Below are 13,596 nucleotides of genomic sequence, written 5' to 3' on the forward strand. Positions count from 1 at the left end.
AGAGGGCTGCCGGCTCCTCTCTCCTGTTCTGTCCTTCCTTCCCTTTCTGAAGCGCTGCTGTCTTCCTGACCCTGGGGTTCACGAGTTACTCCAATTTCCTTCCAAACACTCCCCGTTTACTTGAGCTGCTGTGAGTGGAGTTTCTGTTACTTGCCACTGAGAGCGCTCTAACCACGGCCTGGCCCCTGCCTCGCTCCCCAGCTTCGTTTCCTGACACCTCACATTTCATGCTGCCCCCGTGTCATGCCTCCTTGCCTTTGCTCCTGTCATTTCCTCTGCTGGGACATCTTCTGCATCTTCCTGTGGCTGACACAGACACACCCAGCTCAGGAAGCCTCCCCAAGTGTGCCTGTCACCTCTCCTATCAGTCAGATGTTCGCTGCTTATCTCTGTGTCTCCCACGCTGGCCTCTAAGCTCCTTGGACAGGGACCAGGTCTTATCCATCTCTGTACCCCAGGGCCTATCACAATGCCTGGCACATAAGAGGTGTTTGTTGAAAGAAACCATGTTTGTTGAAAGAGACTCGGGAAGGTAAACAGAAAAACGGGGTTTCATTTCTGCAGAAGGTGAGGGACAGAGTTATCCTGTGGGTAGATACCCAAAGAGGATTCTGGTCCTAGAAAAAGAGTGCTTGTGACATATCACAGTGAACCTCAGAGGGACATTCTAAGGAGTGGTGCGGTATGGATGGAATTGAGCCTCTTTTTCTCTTCCATCATAACCCTGTTTCTCTCTTCCTGAAATATCCCTGCCTCCCATTCAGCCAGTGCCATTGTATCATTGTATTAGGGGGTGGCACTGTTGGGTGACAGATTTAATGTTCTCATCCCCTGTGGTCCATGTCCCTGATGATGTGTGTGAATGGTGTCTGCTAATAAGGGACTAAGGAGGTTGCTGGGAAATGGGTGGGTCCGGACTCTGCATCCCGAGAGCCTAAGTCTATCTGAGCAAGAAAGAGAGGGCTGCAAAGAGGAGGTGGCATTTGGACTGAGACTTGAAGAATAACTCGGAGTTTAACGAGAGGCTGGGGAGCTTGATGTGTTCATCAGGAGTTGCAGGGACTGTGGACAATAGGTTAAAGTCACTCATCTTAAGTGAGGGCAAGGTGTGGGGCGCCTAGGTGCCTCGGTCGGTTGAGCATCTGCTTTCAACTCAGGTCATGATCTCAGGGTCCTGAGGTTGAGCCCCACCTCGGGCTCCCTGCTTAGCGGGGAGTCTGCTTCTTCCTCTCTACCTCCCCACAACCCGCTCATCCTCTCACTCACTATTTCTCTCTCAAATAAAGAAAGGGTCTTTAAAAAAAAGAAGTGAGGGCGAGGCGGCTGTCCAGAGAATCAAGGGGAGTGATGGGGGGGAAGTGCAGTGTGGCTTGGACGGGTAACAGACTCTTCACTTTGTATACTTAATAGACCCTGAGGGTACGCTTTGCAGAATTATACATATACTGTAAATCGTCAAACGCACCAGAGAACCTTCTGTGCGGCTACCATTAACAAGAAGCAAAGTGGTTAAGTATATAGACCCCGGAGTCAGATTGTCTGGGTTTAATTCCCAGATCTGCCTCTCCTGGCTCTGTGACCTTGGGCAAGTTACTTGACACCTCCATGCCTTGGCTGCATGATCTGTAAAATGAGAACAATAGTACCTCTCTGAGCAGGTCACAGGGATAAGAAAAGTGAGTTAAGACAAGAGAAGCCCTCAGAATAGTGCCCCATGTGCAGCACTCACTCACTCATTGTCGGGCACCAGTATGATTTTATTTCTCATGAGGTCGTTTGCAATCACCAGCCATGCAATTAGAGCAGGAGCCCATGATAATAATTACATGAGTTCAGCCATTCATTTGGTGTTGTTTCCCACTAGACTGCAAATTCCTCAAAGGTATTAGTTGAATAAATGTCTCTTTCCAAAGTAATTGAATTCATGCTTTCAAGCATATTTCCTACTTACTATATTTTTGTGCTGGTAATCTAAGGGGAGAACTTTTCTTAGGATTGTGAGGGGGAAATAAGATTATTAGTTGGAAACTCCTCCATGAAGCTGCAAAATCCTTGCACACAGAAGCACTGTCTTCTGTATAAAACCATGCCAGCCCCTTGAGACTGTTGCTGGAAAACTTGCTTCATAGAGGTTTTGTCCTGTTCGAAAGGGTTTAGAGAGCCTGGAGAAATAAATATCTGAGCCCTCGACCTTGTCTGTTTGGCTGGACATTTTTAGCAGAGCCTTGTTACAAAACTTTTAGGAAAGAAACTTCTTTCAAAGGGCCGTAACTCCTGAGAGGTGGGAAAATAAAGTTGAGTGGCGTTTAGACATCTTCTGTACCCAGGGAAGCTGGCCCAGGGCTCCTTGTCTGCTTGTTTTGGTTGCCTTGGAGGGGAAAGGGCTTTCTGCTGAGGGGAAAGGAGCTTTTCTGCTGAGACCATGGAATGAAAGTTAAAGTGGCCTTTGGAGATTGGCTCTGAGTCTGCAGGACCCAGAGGGCTCTGCAAAGGCTGGACCATAGCCCACGGAGGGCAGACCCAGGGGTGTGTGTGTGTGTGTGTGTGTGTGTGTGTGTGTGTGTGTCCAACATTGGGATGGAGGTGGGTGGGGGTTCTGACCCCCCAGGAAGGCAGTCAGAGGAGTCACGTGGAAGCCAGAGATCTGAATTGTAGCTCTGTCCTTTTGCGTCTGCGTGAGCTTCCACTGGTCTGGCTTTCCTTTTCTGCCGTTGGATGATTTGATGTGGATTGTTTCTAGTGTTCAGATTCTGGCTCTGCCCTAGCACTGCTGAACACAGTTTGGGTTGAGCAAGGCAGCATTTATATCCAAACGTCCCACGTCACCCATCACCACGAGGGCCCTTATATCCAAACTGCTCTGTGCAACCCTGACCTGACCCAGCCCCACACCCCATGCCAGCCTCCCCACTGCACAGTGGGGTGCTCCTCTCTGTAGCCAGCGAGCTCCTAGAAGCTCAGCCCTTTCTTGCCTCTCCTCCACTGCAACATCCAAGGGGAGGCTGTTGATTTTCAGGCCTCGGATGGGAAAGGCCTGCTCCTTGCCCCCTTTGCCTTTCTAGTCTCCCTCCTTCCTTCCACAAAGTCCCCAGCTCCCAGGAAGATCTGAAATCACCCTTCATCCTTATCACTGCTGCCTTCTCCCAGCTGGATCCCTTCTCATTCGCTGAAGACGGTGAAGCTGGGCTCACTTCTGCTCTCTCCATCCCGATTCCCACTGCCATCTGTGTGACTTGAACGTTCACTCAGACAACTCTGATGACACCGCACCCCCCAGGGGCCTCGCCTCCCTCGCCTCTGATGCTCCTTTCCTCCACACATGCACACACACACACACACACACACACACACACTCTCAAATATTTGCTGACACCATGTAGACAATGGGCCCATTTAGTGAGGTTTCATTTGTCTTTAAAACTATGATACCTATAACTAGAGTGACCATATAATTTACTTTCCAAGCAGGGACAATTTTGTGAAGGAGAGGACACCAAAATAATTCAGATTGTATTACTTTTGGAAATACTTATTTATGACAAATTGGCTTTTGTATTAAGGCCCTTTACCTTTTGAATATAAGGTAATTATATTCAAAAGCTATTTTCCAAAATAAATTTTCCTTCAAACAATTAAAACATTTACATGTCTACACTGAAGAGACATTGAAAAAAACTCTTTTGTACTGATTATCTGCATATTCAAAAACATAGGCAGAATAATTTTCCTTGTACTTATTTAAAAGTTCTTTCGTTTCTTAGCCGAATCTCTAACTAGTAGTGTGTGTCACTGGTATCTTTATAAAGAATTTCTTTTTTGAAAATAGTTTTTGTGTCTTGAGGTTTTTGAACGAATATGTTTGCTGTCGCTTTTAAAGTAAAATTTATGGTTAATGAATTTGAAATTGCTGACACCTTTAATTGATTCTTCTCTGTAGACGTCAGTATTTTTAGCTGATAATACACTCTCCAGGTACTGAGAAATTTGTCAGGCTTGAGGCAAATTCTGCTAAATGGATGATATCTTCCAATTCCTTCTGTAGATATTTTGTCCCAAGTATTGGCACAGGTATTACCTTTTTGCCTCTGTTCATAGCAGCATCCTTTAACACACACTTTTACAAAATGTGATTTGTCAAGTAAGTCACCTTTATTAATGATTCTTTCGAACACTCCCCCATCACACACAGATTTTGTATCCTAATAGATGAGTCCTTGGCAGAAGCGGGAAGTAAGAAGTGGTGCCCAACTAAACCCCATCCCGGCTTATTTTAATGCAGCTATTAATGATAATATCTGGTTAACAAGTGAAAAACATGGCGCAAATGCTCAAACTTGGGGGGACCCAGGGCAGCAGGCATAGACAGGGGCTCCTCTGTCCCACTGACCGCTCAGAAGTGGCTCCGTGGGCCTCCGTCCGTGGCAGCATACTAGTATTGCCAGAGGGCTCGTCAATCATGCCACAGTGCAGGCTCCAGCCCCACGGACCCTGATTCCACAGCTCTTGGAATGGGGCCTGGCAACCAGCAGCGTAGTCTCCCAAGGGATTCTAGGCCAGATCACCTTGGTCCTCCAGGGCCATTCCTCAGCTGCTCCTAAAGCTACAGGATGCAGGCACACAGTGATTCAGGTAATCGAGAAGAGGGAGGAAAATCAGGAGTGCAGCTGCTGTTGCTGCATTTTGTCTGCACCCCCGTGGCTGTGTCATGCCCAGGCTGTGTCGTGGGCCAGGACCGAGTGCATAGCACGTGCTCTGCGGAACAGGACGAGCGGAGGGTCATCCTGCCCCAAAGCCTGTGAACACTCTCCACAACACAGTCAGAATGTCATCTTTTAAAACAGTTAAGCAACTCCTATATTGTCACCATAAAAATGAAATCTGTGAGGGTTACAGAATCCTAATTAGAAATAAAAATGGGGCGAAAACCCGCAGAAAAACTCTAGTTAAACCTGTCATAAGTTCTGCACTTTATTCTCACTATTTATTTTGAAAACCATCATCAAAATGTAAATCCCCAGCACCCTCCAAATGATGTATCATTTTCCCTCATTCTCTACACCTATGATCACCTTTCTCACTCCAAGCTTGGCAGTACGCAGAACCACGCTGGCGAAGAATAGTAACAGCACATCCAGGCACCAAGCCCCACATGCCCTGCTGCCCCATAAATCGTTGGGGACCATCCCAGGGCCAGTAGGGAAAGCAGCATTGGCTGGTGCTTTACCTGCTCGGAATTCAGTTCCGAGGCTGTGAGTTGAACTCTGTGCAAATGTTCTGGATGACCTTGGGGACAAATTTGTGCAGGTTGTCAAACTCATCCACGAAGAAGGAGTGGTGGTTGGCAGGGTGAGTGGCGATGACTTCCAGCTCGTCCTGGGCGGCCCATGCGACACCTATTGCGTAGGTGATCACCCCTGTGGGGACAGAGTTCAGATGAAGCCTTTGTGCCCAAGGAGAGGCACTGTGAACAAACCATTGCCTTTCTTTGCTCTGTTGGCTCTTGTGTTGGGGTGCTAACAAATTCAAAATCAGAAATGTTCTCCAAAGCATAAACATCTATCTACACCCACAGTCACTGAATGGATATAAACTATCTCACAGGAGTTTAGAATCTTTGGGAGGAAGAAAACCCAGACAAAATGGAGTAAATAAGTAAGATTTTCATGTCCATGGGCAGTCGAGGGGATATTTCAGGACAAGTGAAACTTGATGCCATCAGATGACATCACATGGCACATGCCTGCTCTACCTGTGTGTAGAGTCAAACAAAATCTTAGAGAGTTTTTTTTTAAGATTTTATTTTATTTTTTAAGGAATCTCCACACCCAATGTGGGACTCGAACTCACAACCCTGAGATCAAGAGTCTCACGCTCCACTGAGTGAGCCAGCCAGGCTCCCCTCAGTTTTATTTTATTATTTTTTAAATATTTATTTATTTTGGGGGTGGGGAGGGGTAGAGGGGAATGGAGAGAGAAACTCTAAGCAGACTCCATGCTGAGCATGGAGCCCAACATGGGACCCGATCTCACGACCTAGAGATCATCACCTGAGCTGAAACCAAGAGTCAGATAGTTAACTGACTGCATCACCCAGGCAACCCTCCCCTCAGTTTTAAATGCATCAAAAGTGAGTTCAAGATCTTCCTAACTAAAACAGTGGAATCAAATTACTTTGGGCTTAAAGGTGACTTTACAACCCATAAAATGCAATCTCCTTTCCAGTGTAGAAACCCTTGCACAAGGACCCGGAGAGATGGTGACCCAGCATGGGCTCCAGCATGGATATGAAGACAGGTTTTCAAGATAAGGGGAGTGACCAACAGAGTTGAATGCTGCAGGGGGGTCACATGACATTAAAACAAAAATGTGTTCATTGGATTTAGAAAAAACGAAGACATCGGTGACTTGGTGAGAGCAGTTTCGGGGTGTAGATGCCAAAGAAACCAAATGAATTGCTATGAGTTGAAAGTGAAAAGTAAATGAAGATGCAGGCACAGCGTGTAGAGCTAACCCTTCCTGGAAGTTTGGCTGTAAAGAGAAGGAGGTAGGTGGGACAGACGTGAAGCAGACTTCTTCCTTCTTTGCTGCTCAGAGAGGCGGGTAGTGTTTAACAACACCCCTAATATGTTCCCTGGGGTTTTGGACATTTTATTACATGGTAGACAAAACCAGAGCCTAGAAACACAGCCCCTTCCTCGTCCCGCTGGCCCACCATGCCGCAGGGATGCTCAGCAAAAGCAGCTTACCCTTGTGATGGGCAACCATGGCCGGTATGCGGATGTCGTCATAGGACCTCCCGTCAGTGATGAGGATCATTAACTTCCTCTTGTTGGGCTTGGACTTCTTGAAGAGCTGTTCCAGGGCATAGTTGATGGCAGCCCCCGTGCTGGTCCCACCGCTCCAGTAGCCCACCCTCTTGATGGCATTGAGGATGTCGGCCTTGGTGCTGTGATCCTCAAATCCAAATTCCAGACGCTGCTCGTAGGTGTACTGCACCGCCCCGATCCGCGTGTCTGTTTCTGAAATCTCAAACTCTTTGCTGATGTTGGCCACGAACTGGAGAACTGTGCGGAAGTTGCTCGTCCCCACGCTGCTGGAGCCGTCGATGACAAAGCCGATGTCGGCGGAGTTCCAGCACGTCTTGCTGCAGGCCAGGCGGTCTGTGTCACAGATTCGCTTCAGCAGAGGCTGCACGGTCTTGTGGAGGCTGAACCAGCTCTGCACGTTGAGCGAGTAGAAGCCGTTCGTTCTGCACACAGCCTGCAAGACAGAGGGGTGGGGTACTCGCCCGCTCGGGTGTCGGATCCTCCAGGCGGTCACCGGGACCCCAACTGCCAGCACAGGTGAAGAAAGAGGCAGACAGACTCTTGTTTTCTGCCCTCGTCTTCCTACAGCTCTTTTTCTACCTTGGTCCACCCAGTCAGACGCCCACTGGGGTCACCCCTGGACTCACTCTTACTCCCCCGGCTGGGTCTCTGCTTTAGGGGAAGCAAATCCTCAGAGAGAGGCGAATCACTGGTTTCAGCCTCCTGGTCATGCCTCTCTGGGCCCCTAGGTTCGTTTGTACTGGGAGCCGGCCATGAGATTGGCACCGGGAGCACTGACATCTGAGAGGATTAAAGAAAGCTTCTGTTCTGCTCGGGAGAACAAGACACGTGAGAAGTAGCTACAGGAATGTTTCCAGAGCAGCCCTGGGCCCCGCAACAAGGGCTCCCACACATATGTCAGGAGTCACACTAGATGTTCTTGGAGAGCTTCTCTCGTGAATCTAACCCTACAAGGTGAATATAACCCCCACTTCATGAAGGATCAGATAGAGGGCCAGCTGTGAAGGGACATCTGAGTCCCCAAGACTGGAGCACAGATCTCTCTGCCTTCAAAGCCCCAGCTCTGTCCTCCAGACATCCCTGCCTCCAGACAAATGAATATTTATTGACTTGTGCCCAAGTATGTTCCAGAAAAACTTAAGGCAGCTGCAAATAAACATGGAGCAAACTAGCCTCTGTGCTCTCAGAAGGGACCAGGCTTGTGTTCCTAAAGTGAGGCATGTTCTCCTTGCTGCTATCTCTCTGGGGGTCACAGGGAGAGTCACAGACCTGGTGACTATACATGAAGCTGTAGAATTGACAATTTATTTTAAAACAAGAAATGACTTGAAAATGTCCTAGGAAATATTCTTAATTGGTTTGCAAAACCCTAAAAGGGGTTTATAAATCTTTCCATGGCCTTGGTATTATTTGAGATGAGTTCTTAGGGAGTCCCACCAGGCGCCGGCTGAGGTCAGCGAGGGAGAGGGCAGTGGTGCTGCGTGTGGGCAGGAGACACTGGGCATGTCAGGACCACACTCCAGAGGCTTCAAGAGTAATTGGGGACCAGGAAGGTTTTGGAGCAGGGACCCCATAGGACTGGAAGAGCTCAGCATCAGTGTGAGTGGGCTTCACTGTGAAATCTACACCAAACCGGGGAGCCCCGAGAGGGAGACACACCAGAACTAGAGTGCTAGGTTGCCCTTGGGAGGTGGCACTGGGAGCTGATGAGGTGTCCCGGGATGACTCTGGGTGATTCAGGCTCCAGACTTACTAGCCTCTCCCTGGAGGCTTCCCTGCTTCCAAGTAAGCTCTATGCCCCTTTGAAGGCACAAGAACAGTTTCTATGGCTGTCACAGCTGTGCAGAGCAAGTGGACACTGATACCGGGCGGGTCCCTGGGGGCGCTTCCGTACCTTATTCGAGAAGTTGGGCTCCGTCACGTACTGCTTCTCATTCTCAGTGGCACCTTCGACGGTGATGAAGAAAATGTTGATTCCTGACTCTCTTGCGAACCTCGAAGCCTCCTCCACCTTGTCCGTGGGCCAGCCATCCACAATCACCACGGCCACATTGGGAGCAGCGCCTCTGTTCCCATTGGCTTTGGAAAAGAAGTTCTTGGTGACGTAGGAGATGGCCCGGCCTGGAAGAAACAGAGAGCTTGTGCTTGCAGAGACTGTGATCACATGGACTGGAAATACAGGCAAGATCCCAGCGGCTTCCAGAGGGCCAGAAAAACCCTCTCATGCCCTCCCTTTGTGTGTTTGCTTCTCTTTTTCCTTTTTTTTTTTTTTTTAAACCACATTAACTGTTGTGAGGCATACAATTCAGTGGTCTGATGCACATTTCTAATGTTGCACAACCATCACCACCATTCGTTTCCCTCCCCCATTTCACTTCGGGCCTTTCATTTCTAATTCTCTATTATTTAAAAAAAAAAAGTCTTAGCAACCAGCAAACAGATGAGAAAGACTTTCGTGGCAATAAGAGGGTCCCTTCTTTGCCTGGGCACTGGAAGTACACAAAGTCCTTTCCGGGAGTGTGGGGTAGGAGGCCCTGGCTGGAGGGACAGGAGCCTCTTCTTGGCCTCCCGCCACTGGGGCTTGACCAGCCCAGTGCTCCGGGAGCTGCGGGGTGTGGGAGGCTGAAGTCCAGGTCAGTGGTGTCTTCTGTCCAGTTGCAGGTGAGGGGCACGGGTCTGGCTGGCCAGGGAAGTGCGGTACTCACTGAGAACTGAGGGACTGTGTTCGAGCCTTGGCTGTGTGGACCCAGACAGGTCACTCCAGATTTCCAGTTCAGCAGAAAGCTACAGTTGGGAGGTGTAAGGGAGCCGCCAACATGGCTTTCCAAAGCACTTGTTTCACACCATCTAGGACCTCAGGAATTTTTCAGTCAAGGAGGGGGGATAACTGTCCCAGTTTACTGGGTCTCTCCCAGCTTAAGTGCTGAAACCCCATATGCTCCTGGGTAAATTGGGAGGACCACGTCACTGTAGAGTTAGTATAATTTCATATAAAAGCAGGGCTCTTAACCCGGGTTCTCTGGACCCTTGTGGGGGCATCGGGGGCGGGGAGTATATCCATAAAGCCCCTGAAACTATGTGCAGCAGTTTGTATGTGTAATTATTTACTTAGGCTGAAGGGTAGCTTTCAGGAGATTCTCAAAGGGATCCTCAATCTAAAATCAATCTAAAGTCCTAAGACTTTAGGACTAATGTCATTACACTCAATGGGTTTTGGTTTTGGCCAGGATCCTGGCTCCAAGGGCTAGTGTAATCTTAACCTATTAACTGAGAGGATCAAATAGTTACATATGCAGGAGCTGGAGAAATGTCTTGGAGACCCCACATGATCTGGCTGCACAGAGCACAGCTGCTCCAGGGAAATAGTTGCTGAGAACTGCCCTCATAGCCGAGGGATAATGTCCCTGAAGGCGCAAGGCCCCCAGCAGTCCCCTCCGGCTGAATGTTAGATGCCTGTGAACAGAGCACACCCCTAGCCTCACCCACACTTAAATCTGGAGGTCGCTGTCCATTAGTGCCCAACCCACATCCCATCCCACCTTCCAGCATGTCTTGAAAGCTGAGAACAGAAATCTGAGAACCACATGGTTAAGACTCCCTTGCAGCTACAGCCCTGGAGTTGTGCTAATTTCATGAATCGATGTGCAGTGCAATGAGATTTAGAAGATGGAAGCAAGGCAGAGACTCTGCTATCTCTGCTCCTGAGCCTCGGAGGGTCCTTGACCTCTCTGGGCGGTGCTAGAGGAACCCATGTCTGGTCTCTAGCTTTGTCGCCATGGAGGTGGGAGGGTACAGAACATGCATTTTGTGGGTGTGAATGGAGCAGGCAAGACCTGCTTTGGGGGATGCCTGCTGTAGCAGAAGCTTGCAGACTGTGGTGGCTTCCTGGCTAGGTCAGATGCCTGAAGAATCTGTGCTGGCAGAATTGAGAATGTGATTTCCTGATCTGGGAAGAGACAGCAGCTCCTTGGAGGTCCATCTCCTGCAGGAAGCCGTCAGAAGTCATCTCTCAAAGTTCAGCCTCGAGCTCATTCCTCAGCCCTTTTGATTATTCTCAAAACCATTTAGAACCTTTTCTGCTTCAACCAGCTGAAATGGATCCTGTTCTCCAAACACAAACCCTGATCAGGACAGGGCAGAGACAGAATATGTTATTCCCTGAAAAAGGTATATGATTTTAAGACACTACTCTAATCCCGTCAAGGATGTAGGGTGTCTTCTGAAGTTTCTGTTTTATTCCATGATACATTACTAGAATGTCACTGATCTAAGTATTCAATTGAAAACGAATGGGAAATCAACTCTATCATGTTTGCAACGAGGTGGTACTGATCTGGGGTCCCAGAGAGCAGTGACTTGGCCGGTGTTTGGTTAGCATTTTTCAAAGCCTCTTCATTTGCCAGATACTACTATATTGGTCTACACTGCAGTGGGGAGGGAAATAATCAGATTTACAGTAACTTCAAAGATGTTCCTTCAAAGACAGTTCTGTGTGCATTACATGCCAAGCCACCGCGGCTCACTTATCCATTTCTTTGGATGTTGATGATTCAAAGAGGCTCCCTGAGAAGTAGACAGTCCTCCCAGTGCCCCCAAAGCCAGACTACCATTTATGAATTTGTATGTTGGCATAGGCTCACTGGCAGCCTTTAAGCTTGGTTAGTGTGAAACTGTTTCCCAGTGCCTGGTGAGCTCCTGGTGAACTGATGAAATGGTTTCTGGACCTGCCCCACTGGGAGCTAGACTTGGACTTCTGGTAAACCTGCCATCCCACCTCCTAGCCACCAAGGCTCAGACATCTCAGGAGACTCAGCTTGAAATGAAGAACCTGTCTCTCTTTGCACAGTTATCACTTTAACAGGAACTATTGGAAGAAGATCCCCAAGGAGCGATGTGGACTTTTCTGAATGGAATTAGCTATAATATTTAATGTTACGTAGTTGACAACTTCTAAGTTGATGACTCATCAGCCAATCAGGAAACAGTTATAAAGGCTGTCCTGCTTGTCCCAAAGAAAGTTGCCAAGCCAAGATACCAGGCATGCTGGAACTCTCCCGCATGTGTATGATATTGATTCTTGCCCCTAAATTCATGATGATACTTCAGAAAAAAATACAGATATTATGAGTCATTTCTTGATGGATTGTTACTATTCTTTCCTCCTCCTGTATAGGATGTTAGGAGACAATCACACAGACGGAACACTGTGGAAGCAAACAGAATGATCTAAATTCGGATTGCATACCAGCATTAGAAAGCCCGCCTCGCTGGGTGATTTTCTCTATGGCAGTCTTCAGATCCCGGGAATTCATGTGAGTCCTGAGGTTAAACTGGGCAGCAGGGTTGTCTCTTAAGAGTGAGAATGAGAAATAAAAATTAGCTGGAAAGTTACTTTCTTTGGAGGAAAACAGAAAGCAGATTTGATTCTTTTATATACAAATAGAAGGGAAGCTGCTTCAAAGCCCTTAAGCTGTGTTTTATAAAATGTCCCAATGTGGACAAAAGTAATGGTGAGATGGGAGGGCTGGGGTCCTTCTCAGTGTGTATAGAGAAAAGTGGTCTGTTCCAGGACTCGGGGTTCTAGTTTCGATTGTGCTGCTTCCTCACCGTGTGGCCTTGGGCAGTCACTTAATTTCTCTGGGCTTCAGTTTCCTCATCTAGGTAAAAGCAAAGATCACAACACTCACATCGCTAAAGAACAGGACGATTGTCCAGTGGGATTTTGCAAATGTCAGTGTCTCCCCAGGCTGTCCCAGACCCTCCTCTCCAGAGAGAAAATCCAAGCTGATAGCTACTCCCTGCTTTACCCCTACGCTGGAATTTTGTCTTAACTGTGACATTTAGGAGAAGACATTCCTTTATTTTTCATTTTATTGTTCCTGTGACTGGGTGAGAATATTCAAATCTTACCTAAAAGGTTAACATCTATTAACCAAAAGTTCAGCTGGAGAGGAGGTGGAGTAAATTAAGTAGAGAAACAGAATGAGAATCCTTCTCTAGAAGGATTAGAAGAGTGTCTGAGGGTGAGCCAGGGGGATAGGCCTGGGAGCAGCTGAGCAGGGGGTGTGGATGTGCTTTATGACCAGGTGGGAAGGGGGCCGGGAGGGAGGGGGGCTCTGTCAGTAGGGACACACAGTAAAAACACATCTCACAAAGCACTGACATTTAGCCATGGACGAGGCTTCGCATGAGTGTGATCTCTAGGGTCTCACGGGACCCCGCACTCCAGAAGAGCGTGCACGTGGTTCCCTGCTCTAATGCAGCCATCTTGAAATCCATAATGTTTGAAAATAGGGCTCTGCACATTACGTAGCAGGTCATACCTGCAGGTGACTAAGCCTTCAAGGGGAGGGTGAAGTCTCTTTCTAAAAAGTAGACTCCACACCCTGTGTGGAGCCCAATATGGGGCTTGACCTCACCACGCTGAGATCAAGACCTGAGCGGGGATTCAGAGTCAGCTATGTCACCAACTGAGCCACCCAAGTGTCCCACCCCCACATTTTTTTTTTTTTTTTAGGGAAAAGACTTTTAAAAGCAGCCTTTCCACAAACACCAGGAGTAGATCTTGGGAGAAGCACCTTTAGGCGGTTTAGGTGGCAAACCCAAGGGGACCTGAAGTGGATTCTTAGCAAGTCCTTTGGGGAACCTGGCTGTGTGGTCCCCAGGAAGCCAGTTCCCTAGGACTGAGAGGAGACATCTTCTGCCTCTCCCCCCACTTCCTCCCCTGCTCCACCCCTACTTTCCGACTTTTCCGGCTATCTCCAGGTGA

At 48.3% G+C, this 13,596-nt stretch overlaps 1 protein-coding gene across 1 annotated transcript in view; it reads right to left on the reverse strand.

Annotated features, from left to right (window-relative positions):
• Positions 1–4,128: 4,128 nt before the first annotated feature.
• Positions 4,129–13,596, reverse strand: part of VIT (vitrin) — a gene marked incomplete at both ends in the record, with an annotated part of 93,993 nt that continues 84,525 nt past the window's right edge. Inside the window, 4 exons of the mRNA XM_080814636.1 lie at positions 4,129–5,414; positions 6,747–7,260; positions 8,722–8,948; positions 12,073–12,176. Coding sequence (XP_080670762.1) covers positions 5,236–5,414; positions 6,747–7,260; positions 8,722–8,948; positions 12,073–12,176 — 1,024 coding nt within the window. The remainder of the gene's footprint in view (positions 5,415–6,746; positions 7,261–8,721; positions 8,949–12,072; positions 12,177–13,596) is intronic.

Source organism: Martes martes, assembly GCF_963455335.1.
Source record: "Martes martes genome assembly, chromosome: 9".
Taxonomy (NCBI): Eukaryota; Metazoa; Chordata; class Mammalia; order Carnivora; family Mustelidae; genus Martes; species Martes martes.